The 19,869-nt window shown below is 39.3% G+C and overlaps 1 protein-coding gene across 2 annotated transcripts in view; it reads right to left on the minus strand.

Annotated features, from left to right (window-relative positions):
• RASGRF2 (Ras protein specific guanine nucleotide releasing factor 2) overlaps positions 1-19,869 on the minus strand; it is a 227,838-nt gene that overhangs the window by 139,899 nt on the left and 68,070 nt on the right. For both annotated transcript variants that reach the window (XM_082836364.1, XM_082836363.1), the window contains exons 3-5: positions 9,923-10,070; positions 7,578-7,667; positions 3,472-3,725 (exon numbers count right to left, since the gene is read on the minus strand). In XM_082836364.1, coding sequence (XP_082692490.1) covers positions 3,472-3,725; positions 7,578-7,667; positions 9,923-10,070 — 492 coding nt within the window. The remainder of the gene's footprint in view (positions 1-3,471; positions 3,726-7,577; positions 7,668-9,922; positions 10,071-19,869) is intronic.

The following is a 19,869-nucleotide window of genomic DNA, read 5'->3' on the forward strand; positions in this document are numbered from 1 at the left end:
TAAGATTTTAATCGTATGCTATCAGACTATTGCCCATCATCCTTCCATTTTCCAGTCTTCTACAGACCCCCAGCCACTCTTTTAACTCCTTGAGCTCTTAGCTCCCCGATCACTGTCAGTCCTTTCGCCAACACTACTCTTGTCATAGTTTTTGGTGACTGCAATACGCACACAAACAACATTCCAATGACGGAGCCTCTCTCGGGTCTTTGAACTTCTTCCTCTAAGGATCTTGTCTTCCATTGACCTCAGTCAACACTACCTTAACTGTACTCTAGACCTTGTCATTGTCAATAACTGCATCCCCTTCCCTATCTCAGTTTCAGGCACACTATTCTACAACCATCTCCTTATCTTTGAGTTCATTGCCTTTGGAAACCTGACTCCCAAAATCCCTTTCCACCACCAGGACCTGAATCCATTGATCCTGCCACCTTATCGCTGACCAAAACCCCTTCACATCATTTCCTTCTTGGAACAGTTTAGATTCCATGGCTCAATGCTATAATCCCTTCCTTGCATACACCTTCAACTCCCTTCTTCTTTTCTCACTTCATCATAGTAATCTCGCACAATACCAGTACCAGTTAAACCCAACCCTTCACCCACTCTGCACCTGCACCCATGCAACTGAAAGTGGCTAAAGACTATACAGCTATTCACTGTAAAGGCATAACCACGAGCCTAATATGGGCTTTTAGCGCTACCTAGCAGTTATGTTACACTTCCCTCATCCCATCCATTCAGTTTTTTGCTCGTTGATCACTATTTTACACTTTTTCCTCTCTTCCCTGACCCTAACACTTCCCTTCCATCAGCACTGTTACCCGATGTCCTTGCTTCCTACCTGCATATGTGTCCAGTACTATTCCTTCCCTGTCCACCTAATTCCAATCTCTTGACTTATTCACCACATTCTATCCACTTCTGCCTACGCAAGTTTACTGCTCCAGCAATTCTGCCCTCTCTTTCCTACATCATTCCCCCCCTCATTATTGGTGTCATTTTTATCCCATCTACACACACACACACACACACATACACACACCTTTATATTTTTACATTTACTTCCAGGTATTACCCTGTTTCTCTGATCCTCCTTACAGCAACCCTCCTTGAAAGAGTTCTCTCTACCAATTCTCTCCAATTCCAATTCCCCTAGTATCACCTAATCAGGCTGTGGTCCCCCATTAAAGTTAACAATATGCTCCAAGTTGTTAACCCCGCAGTCAGTTCTCAGTTCTTATTTTATTTGACCTTTTTAACACAGTTGCTCATTCCCTCTTGCCTTGGCTTCCAGGACAGCCCATCTCCTGGTTTGCATCCTACAACCCTAGCTGATCCTCTTCGTTCTCGTTTGATGGCTCTTCATATTCCTAACCTCTAAATGTTGGCATGTCCCAGGGCTCATTCCTTGGTCCTCTTCTCTCGTTCATTTGTGCTTACTTCCTTGGTAATCTCATTCAGACTAACAGCTTTCAATACTATCCATATGCTAGTAGACTCCCAAATTTACACCTCCAGCCCTGAAATCCAGACTAATAGCCAATCCTGCTCACTTGATTTCTACATCTGGAATGGCTAACAGCATCTCAGACTTGACAGGTCAAGATAAAAACTCTGCATCTTTTCTGCTAAACCTGTTGTTATGTCAATCTTCCCCACTTAATAAATAGCAACTCCATCCTTCTAGTTGTTCAGGTCAAAATCCTTGGACTTTTCTGCAAAATCCACATCAAACTCACCAACAAATCTTATTGGCTCTACATTAAAAATATACCCAGAATTCAATCACTTATCACTACTTCCATTACAATCATCTCTTGCTTAGACTATTGCTATAGCCACCTAACAGGTCTCCCTGCTACAGTCATCTCTCACCTGGTTTATTGAAATAGCCATGAAACTGATCTCCCTATAGTCTATTCTCAACAGAGAACCCAGAGTGAACTTTTAAAACGTAAGTCATATCACGCTACTTTTCTCCTCAAAACCCCACCAATCTCTCCCCATCTCATTTAGAGTAAAAGCAAACATCTTTACAATGTCCTACTGTTATCTCTCTGACATGCCCCTTCACCCACACTGACCTTGGCAGTTCCTCAAACAAGCAAGGCTGGCGTGCTCCAGCCTCAGGCCCTCTGCACAGGTGGTCTCCTCTGTTTGCATCACTCTTCCCCCAGGTAGCCACATGGCTAGCACCAACTGAAATCTCTGCTCAAATGTCAACTTATCTTTGAGGCCTTCCTAAAGATTGGCTAGAGAAACTATGGGACATTCACATAATGTAATAGCATGTAGTAATTTTTAAAAAAAATAGAATGCTCTTTAGATAGCAGTATGGAAAGATGTGTAGGATATATTAAGTGAAAAAAGCAGGTATATATTAAAGTACTTGCCTTTTGTGTAAGAAGGGGGGAAACAAGACTGTGTATTCATGTTTGATTGATCTACATCAAGAAACACTGAAAGGATATAAACAAAACTAATGAAAACAGTTACAGATAGCAAGTGAGGAAAATGGGGTGGGCAGAGACAGAGTTAAGAGTGAGACTTCTAACTGCTGTTTGATGTTTTCATGTTGTTAAATAATTTTTTGAACCATGCAAATGTATTATCTACTCAAAAACAAATAAATAACTAAAATTTTAAGTAAAATATCCAAGCAGTCCCTTTCCTCCCTTCTCCCCTTTCCTTCTTCATTTCTTCCACAGCACTCATCACCATATAAAATACTGCATCTTACACTTACTATTCATTGTCTATATTCCCACATCAAAATTTAAGTTCCATGAAGGCAGGGACTTTCTGCTTTGTTCACTGATGAATTCTCAGCAGTAAAGGCACTATAAATATTTACTGAGCAAATAAATTTCCTAGAGATTCTCAGGCCCTGTGTCAGTTTTTGTTCTTCCTAAAGTACTTCTGTATAGATTACATGTAAAGACCTGTTAATCACTCCATTTCCCTCAGTTTATGAAGGAGAGAATCTTCCCCAGCACACAACTCAATAACAAGAAAACATACGTCAAATAGAGAAGAAAAAGAGAAAACTAGATGCCAAGATTCAAGATAAAGATATGAAAATTGAGGGGGTTCCCTGGTGGCGCAGTGGTTGAGGGTCCGCCTGCCGATGCAGGGGACACGGGTTCGTGCCCTGGTCTGGGAAGATACCACCTGCCGTGGAGCGGCTGGGCCCATGAGCCATGGCCACTGAGCCTGTGTGTCCGGAGCCTGTGCTCCGCAACGGGAGAGGCCACAACAGTGAGAGGCTCACGTACCGCAAAAAAAAAAAAAAGATATGAAAATTGGGGGTAATAATGAAACGCCAATGATAGCTTTCTTATTTTCAATATCATAAGCTCAAAAAAGTGAATTTATAACTCTTCTTTTAAGTAAGTAAAGTAAAAATTCTTTTAAGAAACACAAGTAGGTTTTTCACACAGCTCTTTAATTTATGCCAAGACAAACCTGTTGAGAAAAATACTGCTGACATCATCGTGGCTGATGGGGGGCTTCTTGGAGCTGGCCGCCATGCGCAGGGGCCGCAGGAAGCCGTTGACCAGGATGTAGAGCTGGTGAACGTACTCCGACTCGGCCTCAACCATGGTGAACACAATCTGGTTTCTCTTCCTCATACTTTCAGCATGAGGGGAACAAATGTAATCCTGCACAATGGTCTTCCATTTCCTTCTACATAACCATCCTCGCATGAAGCTCTGAACCTACAGAACAACAACAACAAAACAAAAAACAAAACAAGAATCTCAGGGCAGTGTGAGACGGCTTTCTTAAGCCAGTCAGTGGGGTGTCCATCCTGTGCCATACACACACCCTGCTCTTGCATTGGTGCACTCGTGAGCCCACCACCAGAAGAAATAATGTCAGGCTTTGGACCAGATAGCAGAAAAAAGATGATTTTAAAATAATATTTTTCTCAGCTTCACAAGTTTCTTCCACTGTTTAAGCTGTTTAAGTCTGCCTATAAGGACATCAGAAATTAGTAATATCACATATTTAGTTGTTAACATTTCAAGAAAGGAATAAACTAAAGGTTTACTCTTTAACAACATAAAACCAGATATTAAAAATTTTTTAATTGTGGTAAAAAAAAATACACATAAAGTTTACTATCTTAATAATTTTTAAATGTATAGGTCAGTAGTGGTACGTATGTTCACATTGTTGTAGAAACAGATCTCTGGAACATTTTCATCTTGCAAAACTCAAGCTCTATAACTAATTAAACAACAACTCTTCATTTCCCCCTTCCTTCAGCCCCTGGCAACCACCATTCTACTTTCTGTTTTTATGAATTTAATTACTTTAGGTACTCATATAAGTGGAATCATACAGTATCTGTCTTTTTGTGGCTGGCTTATTTCACTTAGCATAATGTCCTTAAGGTTCATCCACGTTGTAGCATGTGTCAGGATTTCCTTCCTTTTTAAGGCTGAATAATATTCCGTAGTATATATGTACAACATTTTGTTTATCCGTTTATCTGTTGATGAACAATTTGGGTTGCTTCCACTTCTTGGCTATTGTGAATAGCGCTGCAATAAACACAGGAGTGCAAATATCTCTTCAAGATCCTGCTTTTGATTCTTCTGGATATATACCCAGAAATGGGCTTGCTGGATCATATGGCAGTTTTATTTTTAATTTTTTGAGAAACCACCATACTGTTTTCCATAGCAGCTGAACCACTTTACAATCTCACCGACAGTGCAAAAGGATTCCAATTTCTCTGTATCTTCATCAGTACTTGTTATTTTGGGAGTTTTTTTGATAGTAGCCATCCAAGTGGGTGTGAGGTGATATTGCACTGTAGTTTTGATTTGTATTTCTCTGATGCTTAGTGATGCTCGTCATCTTTTCATGTGTTAGTGATTTCTCTAAAGAATCACCTTGGAGAGAAATGTCTATCATCTTCAGAGAAATGTTTATTCAAATCCTTTGCTTATTCTTAAATCGGGTTTGATTTTTGGTTATGGCTGAGTTTTTTTTTTAATTAAGCTTAAAAAATAAGTGTTAGAGTGCTTCCCTGGTGGCGCAGTGGTTGAGAGTCCGCCTGCAGATGCAGGGGACACGGGTTCATGCCCCGGTCCGGAAAGATCCCACATGCCTCGGAGCGGCTGGGCCCGTGAGCCATGGCCGCTGAGCCTGCGCGTCCGGAGCCTGTGCTCCACAACGGGGGACAGGTCACAACAGTGAGAGGCCCGTGTACCGCAAAAACAAAACAAAACAAAACAAAACAAAAAATATATATATATATAAGTGTTAGAGATCAATTCATAAGACCCCTTCTTTTTACAGATGAATAAATCTGAAGGCCAAGTCTAGTTGCAGCTTTCCTGTGTGGTTAGTCACACAGGAATCACCTGGCCTTCCTATACCTGCTTTTTGTTAACTATAAGGACTCTCTTTTCCAGCCACATGGGCAAAACACATGTTAACAATTTACAATGGTGTTATTTTGTGGAAAAACAAAAACAAAACAAAAACAAGAAATAAGGCTTAAGATCAATTTTGTAGGAACATGAAAGACTCTAAAATTGATCTGAATTCCCTAGATATGATTTGAAAAATAACAGGCAAACTGGACAAAGTGCACTGGCCTTTGCATTTCAGCCAACGAACATTTACTGAGTGTCTTTTAAAGGCCCAAGTAAATGCTGGGTGCTAAGCAGATAGGTATATGTCATAATCCTTAACCCAAAGGCTCTGCTACTAACCTGCTGGGTGAACTTGAACTCTGGGCTCCATTTCCTTATCTATAAAATAACTGACCAAAATATCTGAAGTCCTTTCTAAATATTAAAAAAATTATATGATAATTTATTAGGATTTGTTATATCTAAGTGGCAGATTCAGCAACAAAGCAGGTCGCAAATTCATATATAATTAAAAGCATTAAATTACTACCAAATATATTTTTTAGTATCATTGTTTTCTTTTCAACACATTCTGATACTTTTTTACACTATTTCACCCATATGGTCTGAATCATCATGCACTTAAACAACTATTCTTCTTTTGCAATATTTAAAATTCTCTCATTTACCAACTGATGTCAGCATGCTATCAATTTGTATAACAGGCATTCATACAGTTGCCATACCTCAAACAATAAAAATTAAACACATCTTAGTAAAATTATGTGGAGGAAATTATATGCATATTATTTGGAGAAATCTAATGGGAAATTTCTGTGAACCAATTTCAATTTTTGGTCTCTTGAAGTTAAAAAATTATGTTGATATTTATCAAGATCAGAATAGAGAAACGAATTCATTTGTAAACATCCCTTTCCACACAGACATTAGTTTGACTGGGGACACAATGGACCATAGAGTTAAATTCAAAACCTATTTAACAAGTTCAAAAATGAGGTTTAAAAAAAATTATTTCTATTAAGAAATAGGAAGACAGAAACTATAAAAATTGTGTATTTTATCATTATTCCTCCATTTAACAGAAGTATTTTCAAAAATCAACTTAACTGAGTTTTGTGTTAAATAAAATCTATTTACTTGGGCATTTATTACCTGCTGAGCAAAAGCTGGCTTACTTACTATCAGTTTCTACAACAGGACTTTACTACAATTGTTGTTTTACTGATACCTTTGTTTATATGCAGCTGCATAAGCATTCATCTTGTAACAATAAAATAAAGCAAATTCAATTTAAAAATTTTTAAATTCTAAGAGAGGAATGTTGTTATTTTACTTTGTTATTTCTTGAAAACTGAAAACAGTGCAACTTAGCCATAAGCAGCATTTCTATTTCAAATTCTGAGCAATATTTAAAGTTTTATTGCAACTGAAGGGGAATAATTACTTAGCATGAGAAAACAGGAATAAGAAAAAATTTAGAAGAAATAAAGTTCTTCAACTGTGAAGCTTTTCACATAATGTTAAAGCTGAGTAAGTGCTTTTATCCAGGACAATTAAGATTATGGAACTCAAAATCAAGATGACATAAATCAAAGTAGACTAGAGTGAGTGCCAGGGTCTGGTTAATTGCAAAAGTTGTACAGTTGTAAATGACAATAAGGTGAAAAGAGCTGCTGATTATGTGGATGTTAAACAAGAAAGAAACAACAGTAAATCAGAAACCTGAGCAGATGTATTGATTCAATCTCCTCACACGTTCAAAACAAAACAAAACAAAAAATTCTCTAAATAAGCACTGAAGACTAAAGCTAAAAGAAATGTTTTTGAAATGCAATTTAAAAACTACTCCCCCCCAAATATAAAAGCAGCACAAAATCAGAAGGTTCAGCGGCACTTAAATAACCCAACTGGAGAACACTACTGTCTGGCTTCATGTCTGGCTTTGGCATCCTTCTCACAGAATCTACAAGTGGATTCCCAGAACTGGAAAGAAATCTCAAGCTGAAACTTTTCCAGAGAAGTAACCGTGTGTGATCACTCTGAAGGGCAAGTCTGGGAGCCATCGGAAGAGAAATACCAAGATTGTTCCCAGCTCACAGTCAGGGTGGCAAAGACATCACTACAGAAAGACCCCTGGTCACCACGCTCTCCCAAAGCTGGAAACCCCCAGCATCCTACCTTTTTAATCTTCTTGATGTCTGGATCCTCATCTTCTTGATTGCTTTGGTAAGGTCGCATTCGTTCCTTGGTTTTATTAAGAGCGATAATCTATAACACAAAATTGGTCCATATCATGATTTAGGAAATACTAGACTATAGCCATAAATCATAGGAAGTTATGCCTACAAGGTAGCTTATCCTCAGGAAATGTTCACTTTTTATGCACCTTATCTTCCTTCGGTGCTGAGGCAGGGGAAGCCTGAACTTCACCTCAAGCTTGTTTTGCTATGCTACTAACAAAAGTGCTTACAAGAAGTGACTGTGGAAAGTGTGAACTGGGATCTGGTTTAGAGAAATGTTAGTCCAAAACTGGGCCCTGACTGCCAGTGATGACCAGACCAAGGTCTTCTCAGCGTCTCAGTGACATGTCAATCATCTCACCAAAGGCAGCTTCCTGTAATGCCCTGTGATCTCCAAATGCAGTGACACTTAGCTCAAAGCTCTTGCTTCCTATAATCAGCCTGTGGCCTTCCAAGTACACACAGTACAGCACTCACAGATCTCCTCGGGAAAATGGTAACTGCAAAAGGAACTTCAGAGCCCGGGGGTTGGTCCAAGCCAGCCAAGAAAAGACCAAAAGGCAAAAAGAACTGAAACAACTTGGGATCTCTTTAAAGACCCAGCTCAGTTCTGTGACCTACGAAGGGGGACTCAAAACCATGTAGCCTCTGAACTACACTTAGTAATGAAATTCCCTGGACTATCACTCACTTGCAGGCTCTTGCAAACTTAACGACCTGCTCAGCTTTACTAACAAGCAAACACTTAAAACACTGGGGTTATAATTGCCCCCTCTGCCCTGTCTTTACATTTTGCCCCATTACCAAATACTCTCTTCTGCCATTTTTCTGGCAGGGAAGTGGGAAAATAAAAGGAGTAGGAAGTAAGTTATGGTTCCTGTCAATCTACCACACAAGACATACCTGCTACTGACAGTTTGTAGCTGCAATATATATTCAGACTAAAATAGAACAGAGTGAAGACAGAGAAGCACACACAAATAAATATTGGGGAACACCGTTTGGTGCTGAGTTCCTCTCATGGGGTAAATGCCAACCTCTCACTTAGCAGACAAGCATCTGCTCCAGCTAACTGTGGCAAAGACAGAACACAATAATTTTGTTTTAAATTACAGTGCCTGATATAGTCTTTTAAGATGCAGGTTTGTTAAGTTTTCTGTTGCTGTTTTCACTATCTCAGATTTCAGGGTTGGATCGGGAAGTTAACAGCACTAATGATACGGTGAACAGTCTGCAACTTATCATCATCAGAGAGGCAATCATATCCCAGTAGGAATCAGCTTATACCCATGCGCTATCTGCTGGAGGTGATGTACACAGGCGGCAGGAGGTGAAAACCCTCCCAGGATTTGCACAGTATGTCTTAGAAGAAGACGTGAGGAAATGGAGAAGAAAATGTTGAATGACAGAAAAACGACAAGAAGTTACCAAGGCTGAGGAGCTGCATTGTTTCTGTCAACAAGGATACAGTTAGTAGTAGTAGGTTTCATTCTGTCCTATTCTTTTCTTTGGAGCTAAGAAGACACTACTGCACCACTGGTCAAAAAGAGTAGAAAAACCTCACTTGCTACATTCCTCTTCAATTCTTCAGATATTGATCACTTCCCACAAGGAATGCCAGGACAGCAAGGGAAGGTATACTCAGGTTTCTGTATACAGACGGAGACAACGGAGGACCCAGACACACCACCATGGCTGCTGGCTCCACGACCACCTTCTGCTCTCATTGGAGTCAGTCTCACTACCTGGGGGTGCAGAGCCTGAGGAGTTTTTAAACTTGGAGCGGGGCTGGAAGTGAATTCCAACTTCAGGAAAAAAATGCACCCTAGAATTATGTCTTATACTTTAACGAGTTTTTCAAAATTCTAGAGGGGAGAAGGTTGGACTCCTAAGCTTGAGAAAAAGTCAAGCCTTTCTGAATTCACGTTTGGACCTGCCTTAGTTGTCATTTGGACTTTAACTGAATCCATGACAGACGCACAATTATCATTACCATGAGTCAATCTGAAAAACAGTTAAATATTACAGTCAATTCTTGAATAGTCAAGCAAATGAAGGCCATCAGGAGCACAAATAATTTAAAAGTAGCACTTTATCCTGATATTTAACCGTAGCGTATTTACCTCATCCTAACGTAGACAATACATTCACTTCTCATGCATGTGTTGATGGCAGAGGAACTAAATTTGGGATCAGAATTTTGCCCTGATAGGCCTTAAGTAATCATGAGGAGATGACAAGAAACATGAAACAATGAGGAGGAATCTATCAACTGGGAAATACCTCTGATTTAAGCCTTTCGATTTCTGTATCTTGATCTTCAAGTTGATGTCGGAGTTGGTTAGCTGCAATTTTTTCTGTCTCTACGATCTGAACTAGATGAATGTACTTCTGCATTAACACCTCCCTCTCAATCAAAATGTCTGCGTAACTTAAGAGAAAATTACAGTTAGTCACTGAGATATTGTTCTACTACAGTTTCACACAGAACAGCATGTATTACATTTATTTAAAAAGAAGCCATAAACATAGTTTGTTAGCTAACTCTACTTTATGTAAACATTAATGTTTGGCTTACATTTGGTATCCTTTAGCTATACAGAATTTGAATCATCATCATCTTATATAACCTCTAGAAGAGTTCATTTAACGATGGCTGCGACCCACAACTTTGTCATATAAATGAGAAAGATGCAAAGAAAATCTATTGTTTTGTAAAGAAAATAGTGGATCTCCTTTAACAAAAACTGAAGTCTTTGAATTGATGGCATATATTGAAACTCTTTTACTGGGTAAGGCACTAGCCAATCAGAACAGACCTGCTACCGAGCAGAATGAATGCAAGGACCGTCAGAACAGGCACTGGCTGGGAAGAACGATGATGACTGTACCAGTGACCACCAGCCCAGCCTGGCTCTCTTTAGAAGTATGAGACCATTGACTTCTCTCTTTCCAAAACCAACAGAGGCAAAGATTTCATTCTAAAAATAAGTGTAGATTATTGGGCCCTAAAATCATCAGCCTAACTTGTGTATACTTCTTTGGCCAAGTGTGAAAAAGTCAAAGTTCTGTCTTAGAGTTTTTTATTGATCTCTGTGGCACCTAGATTTTTGCTTCCAGATCTTCTTGCACTATTCAGGGTAGCAAAATGTATGTTCCTCCATTCACATAATCTTTCCCAAATGCTATGATGATAGTAATAAATAATAATAACTATTTATTGTGTAGGATGTACCACATATATTCTCATTCTCCCAGCAACTCCAAGAGATAGGCTTTATCACCCCAATTGTACAGAGAAAGAATCTGACCCTCACAGAGGTCACACAGCTAGTAGGTGGTAGGGCTGGGATTCAAATCGAGGTCTGTCTGACCCTAAGCCCATGTTCTTAACCACAAGCTAAACGGTCTCTCTAATGAGAAACAGCACCCTGGATATAAAGAAGAATATTACAACAGACATGTTTTGAGATATCTGCCCACTTGAGATATCTTCTACCCACTTACCTCTTCTTTGAGAACTTGGGCTGTGGCAGCCATGTTTATAACACAAAATCTGCCCTCATGACCACACTTCACTGGTCTAAAAAAAGATAACTGGCCCAAGCTAAACAAACTGGATTCTTTCTCCTTGGAATCTCGGATTGTGCCTCTGACTTATTTGCTTGAACTGAGATGATATGAACTTGGAAGCTGAGGTTACTACTGTTGGTTAGCTATATTTGGCCACACCCATGCCAAAGCAAAGTAAGTCTGCTGAGAGAGAAAAGAATAAGCAGATGTTCAGAAAAACAGAGACAAGAGAGATAGAAAGGTAATAACTTCCTGGGTTCCTGTTGGCTTCTAGTTTTTGGTTCCAGACCCTCATGATATCTGAATATAATTTTCCCCTTGGGTTTGGTGAGATACTATTGCAATTTCCACCTAATAATTTCTCTTTTTAACCTAAACTAGTTTGAAATATCTTTGTGTTACTTGGAACTAAAAGAGTCTTAAGACAGTTCCAAAATCACAATTTTAGTTCAATTATCTCACATTCTCAGCACTTACATCACGTGTGCCATTAGTGTTAGAAAAAAAATACATAGTGTCAGCAATATTTTTAATTCACTTGTTCTAAGAAATTACCCTAAGAGAGTAGAAAGAAAGGCTGTGTAAGTGTAAGTGGGAAGAGGGGGAAAGAAGAAAAAAAGGGCACAGTCTTCACAGAAATATGCTTTGGGGTACTTTCAAAGGAGAAAGTAATAACAGAGCATGAGAAAATTAGTTAATATAATGAAAATTCTGTCCTTTCTCATCAATTTTATTAGAAACATGCCAAATTTCTTACAAATATGTTAGATCAGTGTTAGGGAGCAAACGAGTATTTTATTTTCTCCTATAAAAAGAAAAAGTCCAGACCAGGATGTGCAGCTGAATTCATGCAGACTCATCACCGATATCTGCCTCCCTTCACTTCCAAGATCCCACTGAAATGCTAGGAAAATTGTTTTCTGTTTAAAGAATGAAACCATAACAGCATTATAAAACAGGAAAATATGCTGTCAACAGACCATAAGTTTTATGAAATTCCATAAAGAGAAAAACCAAGTAGAATCAGCGTGGTGGGAAAAGTAGAGCAAGGAAACCACACATGCAGACCCCTTGCAAAAGCATGGTTCCCACCAAGAATGGCCAGAGATGAGCCAAGCCAGAATCAACAAATACAAAGGACGGGAGGGGGCAACGGAACGATCATCAGGGCCTTTCATTAAAAAGTGACCTCAGAACATCTAGAAGTTAGGTTCCTCCTCTTCCCATTCTCCAAGATAAAGAAATAAAAAGACAACTGGCAGGAATGACATGCCCTCAAGTCACAGCCCAAGACCTGCTCTCTGTAGAAAGGGGGCACCTTCCTGAAGAAGGCTCCTCATGGGGAGGCTAGACTCAGAGAGAACACAGCTTGGCTTTACACCACACATCCACTGTAGACAGAAGAGAGAACCAAAAAAGGAAAGGCACTGAAAAGGACTAGAAGTGAAATACACTGTATGAATTTTCTATTGTGCAACAAATTACCACAAACTTAGTGGTTTAAACAACACATATGTATTATCTCACAGTTGCCATGGGTCAGTTTAGCTGAATCCTCAGCTCAGAGTCTCATAAGGCTGCGATCAAGGTGTCAGCCCAGGTGCATTCTGTTCTGGAGGCCTGAATGAGAAAGAACCCACACCCATGTTCATGCAGGCTGTTGGAAAAAGTAATTTTCTTGCAGCTATACAACTCATGCAGTTTGCTTCTTCAAGGCGAGCAGGAGAGCATCTCTGGCCTCAGGGAGGGCCTCCATCCCTCTTACATTTGATTAAGTCAGGCCCACCCAGGAAAATCTCCTTTTTAATTAACTAAAAATGTCAACTGATTCAGGACCATAATTACATCTGCAAAACCCCTTTTCCTTTGCCATAGAATGTAACCTAATCAAGGGAGTGACTATCCCGTCCTGTTTGCTATATTCTAGTAGCTGATAGCAAGTCACAGGGTCCACCCATGCACACTACAGGGAATAGAATCATACAAAGGGGGAGTCCCAGCCAACCTTCCTGCTGTCTGCCCACATACCTGAAAAGGAAGCCTACACAAGTGGCAGAGACCCTACATTCACAGTCACAATGTAAACCCGGGCCAGCTACCTGTAATAACCCTCAAGATCCTTCATTTATAAACAAAGATCACTAGACACTTGAGAAAACCAATACCAAAGAGAAAGTAGTAGGCAGCATGTAAGATGACCCCTAGTGGTCCCTGCCTTCTGGTATTCATGCTCTTATGGAACCCCTTCCTCTTGAGTGTGAGCTGGACCTAAATGACTTACTTCTAAGGAACAGAATATGGCAAAAGTGATGGGATGGCACTTCAAGATCAGTTTACAAGGACACTCTGGATTCCATCTTACTGGCCTTCTCTTGCTGTGTTGCCGGTTTGTGCTGGAAGCCAGTGCCATGTTGTGAGCTGCTGCACGGAGAGGCCCACATAGATGGAAACTGAGAGAGGCCCCCAGCTAACAGGTGATGAGAAACTGAGGTTTCAGTGCAACAACTGGTAAGGAAGTGAATCTAGCCAACAATCACGTGAGCGAACTTGGAAGCAGATCCTTTCCCTTCTGAGCCTTCAGATGAGACTGCAGACCTGAACGACACCTTGACTGTTGGCTTGCGACCTTGGGGCAGAGGCACCCAGCTAACTCGTGCCTGGATTCCCAACCCACAGACACTGTGGGGGACAATAAATTGTTTATTGTTTTAGGAATTATGGAGTAAATTGTCAAGCAGCAAGAGTTAATAAATATAGCCTCAGATGAACAAACAGAAAAGATACTAGAGAAACAAGGCTAATTCAGGTAACAGAAGTTTATTATCTTCAGAGAGATACAGAAGGATAGTAGAGTCACAAGGCACAAAGGGGCTGCCATGGAAAAGAAGTAATCAGATAACAGGAAGAGTTCTTGGAAACAAAAACAATTATTAAAATTTTACAGGTCAATGAATGTGTTAACCAATGGCTGAAAACTAAGCTGGGTGGTTGCAGAGAAAAAGAACACTGAACAAAAATACAAAGAGATAAGAAATAAGAAAGACAACTGAGCAGCATGGAGTACAGATCCAAGAGGTCTAAAAACTATCTTATGGAAGTTCCAGAAAGAAAAAAACAAAAACAGAGACTGTGATGGGGAAGAAATAATCAAGAAATCAAAGAAGACTTCCTCAAACTGTATAGGGTACAGTTTAAATAGAAAGGCTAATCCTAGATCAGCTCAGTGCTTTGTGACCACCTAGAGGGGTGGGACAGGGAGGGTGGGAGGGAGGGAGACACAAGAGGCAAGAGATATGGGGATATATGTGTATGTATAACTGATTCACTTTGTTATAAAGCAGAAACTAACACACCCATTGTAAAGCAATTATATTTCAATAAAGATGTTAAAAAAAAAGGCTAATCCAAATGCCAGAGAGAATAAATGAAAAAAATTTAACACCCGGACACACCCTAGTAAAATATCAGATCTCTAAGGATAGAGAAAATGCATAAAGGCTTCCAAAGAGAAACCACAGGTTAGCTAAAGAAAGCAGCGAGTATCAAGATGATACACTTCTCATCAGTAACCTCGGATGCTAGATCACAATAGAGAACTGAAGGAAGATTATTTTGAACCTAAATTCCTACAGCCAGTCAACAAGTCAATCAATCAAGTGCCAGTTCAAGATAGAAAGAGTTTAGTAACAACCACACTTACTACAGGAGAAAAATTATGAGGTTTTCCAACCAAACAAAACAGAAAACAAAGGCAAAATATGACATGGAATGCAAGAATACAAACCTTTGATGAAGTAAAGGACACTAGAAAGAAATCAGAAGTAAATGCATGCAAGATGCTCCTTCAAGGAGCAAATATACAATTGCATATGATTATATTTCATTCTCTGTGGAATCAAACATCAGCCGTGATAGTTGGTACGTAATATTTGTAAAACCATGATGTAAATACCCCTCACTGTTTTTTAATTTTCAGAATCAACAGAGGCTTAATTAAATTTAGAGAACAGAAGGTAAATGTTTAAAAGTTTATAAACAGAGAATAAATAATAGTGAAAGTAATAAAACCTCAGGGTTAGAAAAGAGAAAAGAACAATAAAAACACATTAAATGCCTTAATTTATGTACCTCATAGCAGAGAGTCAATACATACTGCCCAAAGTTGATAAATTAATAGAGGTTTAATGATATTATTTTAAGATAAAAAGTCAGCCATTGTAAGAGCCAAAAGTAAGTAAGTAACAAAAACAGAGGGGACAGAGGGAGGAGAGGTAAGAGATATTGAAAGAGTGTTAAATTCTTCATCTTTATAGCAGGGTGCCAATAATACTGCCTAAAATTACTGAGTCAAGAAATAGACAAAAGGACTTTATAGAATATAATATATGAATGACTAATAAATACAGGGAAAAAAATCCTACTTAATCAATGTAGTAAAAATTGTTTATCAAATTTATCAAGAGTTTTAGAAAACAGTGCTACTCGGTGCCAGTAAAGACACGGTAAAATGGGTACTCTCCACTGGAGTGAGCCATTCCAGAAGACAATGTCACAATATGTGTCGGGATAGGTTAAAAAGGTCATACATATCCTTGGTCACAGTAATTTCACTTCTAATAATCTAACCCAAGAAAAACAAAGACTTGCAAAAAATGTACAAAGAAACAAGATGTTCATTCATTAAAATCTACGAAAATGGAAACAATCTAAATACATGTGTATATAATGTGGAAGTGATTAAAAAAGTAATAGTACGTCTACACAATGGAATGATACAAGCCATTTAAAATCATATTTTAAAGAATAGTGAACATAATGGAACATACCCAAGACTTACTAATAAATGAACAACAACAATAACAAAAACCCCAGATTAAAATAAATATGATTTGTGCATGCACATGCATACATGTTCACTTGCAGAGAGAGAAAATTATGTATATCACAGCTACAAGGGGTTGGGAAGTAGGGGAGAGAAAGAGGGAAAGATAGATACTCCAAACACAAAAAGGAGTTTTCTCTGGTTGGAGCAATTATGGGTCATTTTTAATCACTTCTTCTGTGCTTTTCTGTATTTTTCCAACATCTCTATAATACTAAGGGGGACCCCACACACACATGCACAAGTCCTAATGGCAGATTTACTCTGTGAGGTGGGATTATCCGATGTTAATTTCCTTCTTTATAAGTTTCTGTGACTCGAAATTCATTCTTTCATTCAATATTTATTGACTGTTATGTAACCAGAAACTGTTCAAAGCACTGGATACAGGAATAAACAAAGTAGGAAAAAAAAATCTGTGCCCTGGTGGAGTATATACTGTACTGCGGAGCAAAAGACAATAAAATAAATAAGAAAAATATATAGTATGTCACCTGGTAATGGTTACCTTAAAAGAAAAAATGGAGGAGTAGGAAAGAAAGTGGGAGAGATGGGGTTACAATTCTAACCAGGGTGTGAGAGAGGGTCTCTTTAACCAAGAGACCTTCAACCAGGGTCTCACTGAGAAGCCAGCACTGGAGTAACGACCTGAGGAGTAAGCCTTGTGGCCAGCTGGGGGAAGAGACTTCCAAGTAGAGGAAAGAGCAAGTGCAAAAGCCCTGTGGTGGGAGTGGGTCTGGCCTGTGTGGGGAATAGCAAAGTGGCCGGTTTACTGGGGGAAGTACGTGAGAGGCAGAAGAGGGAACAGGATTCTGATGCATGTAGATCAATATAGAGTCTCAGGTTTTTACCCTGCATGAGATGCTGAGCTTTAATCAGAGGTGTGGCAAATTCGACTTTTAACAGGATCACACTGGCTGCTGTGGTAGGAAAGGACAGAGGTGAGGGGTGGAGTACAAGGGGAGAAAGGGAGAGCAGTTGGAAGTTCCACAATAAGTCAGGAAAAAAAATTAAAGATTAGTCCAGCATCTAGCATGGGGCCTGCCACAAAATAGTCATTCAAATGAAGTCACTGTCAAATGAAAAAAAGTCATCTAATGTGATTTATTTTGCATGGTTTATTCTCCTTCACAAAATACTTTTCATTTCTCAAAATTTTCAAGTCATTCAAAGTATTTCATTTGGTCTCCATAGCTTACTGCTCTTACTGGGATATCCTCCAACCTTAAAATCATAAAGCTTTCTCTTTTTTTAGCTTTTTATTTTATACTGGAGTATAGTTGATTAACAATGTTCTGATAATTTCAGGTGTACAGCAAAGTGATTCAGTTATACATATACATGTACCTATTTTTTTTTCAAATTCTTTTCCCATTTAGGTTGTTACATAATATTGAGCAGAGTTCCCTGTGTTATACAGTAGGTCCTTGTTGGTTATGCATTTTAAATATAGCAGTGTGTACATGTCAGTCCCAAACTCCCTAACTATCCCTTCCCTCCACCCTTCCCCCCCTGGGGAATTAAGTTCTCTAAGTCTGTGAGTCTGTTTCTGTTTTGTAAGGAAGTTCATTAGAATCATTTCTTTTTAGATTCCCCATATAAGCAATATACGATATTTCGCTGTCTGACTTCACTCGGTATGACGATCTCTAGGTCCAACCATGTTGCTGCAAATGGCATTATTTCATTCTTTTTTTTTTTAATTTAAAAAAATTTTTAAATTAAAGAATTTTTTTTATTTTTGGCTGTGTTGGGTCTTCACTGCTGCACGTGAGCTTTCTCTAGTTGCGGTGGAGCGGGGGCTGCTCTTCGTTGCGGTGTGCGGGCTTCTCATTGTGGTGGCTTCTCTTGTGGAGCACAGGCTCTAGCCACACGGGCTTCAGTACTTGCGGCACATGGGCTCAGTAGTTGTGGCTGGCGGGCTCTAGAGCGCAGGCTCAGTAGTTGTGGCACATGGGCTGGTTCCCCCGCAGCATGTGGGATCTTCCCGGACCAGCGCTTGAACCTGTGTCCCCTGCATTGGCAGGTGGATTCTTAACCCCTGCGCCACCAGGGAAGCCCTATTTCATTCTTTTTAATGGCTGAGTGATATTCCATTGTATATATGTACCAAATCTTCTTTATCCATTCCTCTGTCGATGGACATTTAGGTTGCTTCCATGTCTTGGCTATTGTAAACAGTGCTGTAATGAACATTGGGGTGCATGTATCCTTTTGGACCGTGTTTTTCTTCAGATATATGCCCAGGAGTGGGATTGAAGGATCATATGGTAGTTCTATTTTTAGTTTTTTAAGGAACCTCCATACTGTTCTCTGTAGTGGCTGTGACAGTTTACATTCCCACCAACAGAGTAGGAGGGTTCCCTTCTCTCCACACCCTCTCCAGCATTTGCTGTTTGTGGATTTTTTGATGATAGCCATTTTAACTGGTGTGAGGTGATATCTCATTGTAGTTTTGATTTGCATTTCTCTAATGTCTAGTGATGTTGAACATCTTTTCACATGCCTCTTGGCCATCTGTATGTTTTCTTTGGAGGAATGTCTATTTAGGTCTTCTGCCCATTTTTTGATTGGGTTGTTAAAGCTTTCTTTATGTATCCCACTAGTAAATAAAAGTCTACTCCAGACTGTGTCAAATCAACTGAAAACGCATGCATGGCTTCCCTTCAGTGTAAGAATTTTCAATGCATTGCTATTTCTATTCTACTATATTTCCAATATATGTATTGTCTGATTAAGTTTTCCAGTTACTAGACAATGCTCAAGTTTAAGAGTTTTTTTAATCAAAACTACAATGAGATATCATCTCACACCAGTCAGAATGGCCATCATCAAAAAATCTAGAAACAGTAAATGCTGGAGAGGGTGTGGAGAAAAGGGAACACTCCCGCACTGCTGGTGGGAATGTGAATTGGTTCAGCCACTATGGAGAACAGTATGGAGGTTCCTTAAAAAACTACAAATAGAACTACCATATGATCCAGCAATCCCACTACTGGGCATATACCCTGAGAAAACCATAATTGAAAAAGAGTCATGTACCAAAATGTTCACTGCAGCTCTATTTACAATAGCCTGGAGATGGAAACAACCTAAGTGCCCATCATCGGATGAATGGATAAAGAAGATGTGGCACATATATACAATGGAACATTACTCAGCCATAAAAAGAAACGAAATTGAGCTATTTGTAATGAGATGGATAGACCTAGAGTCTGTCACACAGAGTGAAGTAAGTCAGAAAGAGAAAGACAAATACCGTATGCTAACACATATATATGGAATTTAAGAAAAAAAAATGTCATGAAGAACCTAGGGGTAAGACAGGACTAAAGACTCAGACCTACTGGAGAAGGGACTTGAGGATATGGGGAGGGGGAAGGGTGAGCTGTGACAGGGCGAGAGAGAGGCATGGACATATATACACTAACAAACGTAAGGTAGATAGCTAGTGGGAAGCAGCCGCATGGCACAGGGAGATCAGCTTGGTGCTTTGTGACCGCCTGGAGAGGTGGGATAGGGAGGGTGGGAGGGAGGGAGACGCAAGAGGGAAGAGATAATGGGAACATATGTATATGTATAACTGATTCACTTTGTTATAAAGCAGAAACTAACACACCATTGTAAAGCAATTATACTCCAATAAAGTTGTTTAAAAAAAAAGACATAAGGTAAACATTTATCAAGTTTAAGAGTGTTTGACTAATCTATTCATTACTTCTGTTTCGTTTTATTTATGTATTTATTTATTTATTTATTTATTTATTTTTGTTAT

This window comes from Leucopleurus acutus (genome assembly GCF_964270905.1).
Source record: "Leucopleurus acutus genome assembly, chromosome: 3".
Classification (NCBI taxonomy): Eukaryota; Metazoa; Chordata; class Mammalia; order Artiodactyla; family Delphinidae; genus Leucopleurus; species Leucopleurus acutus.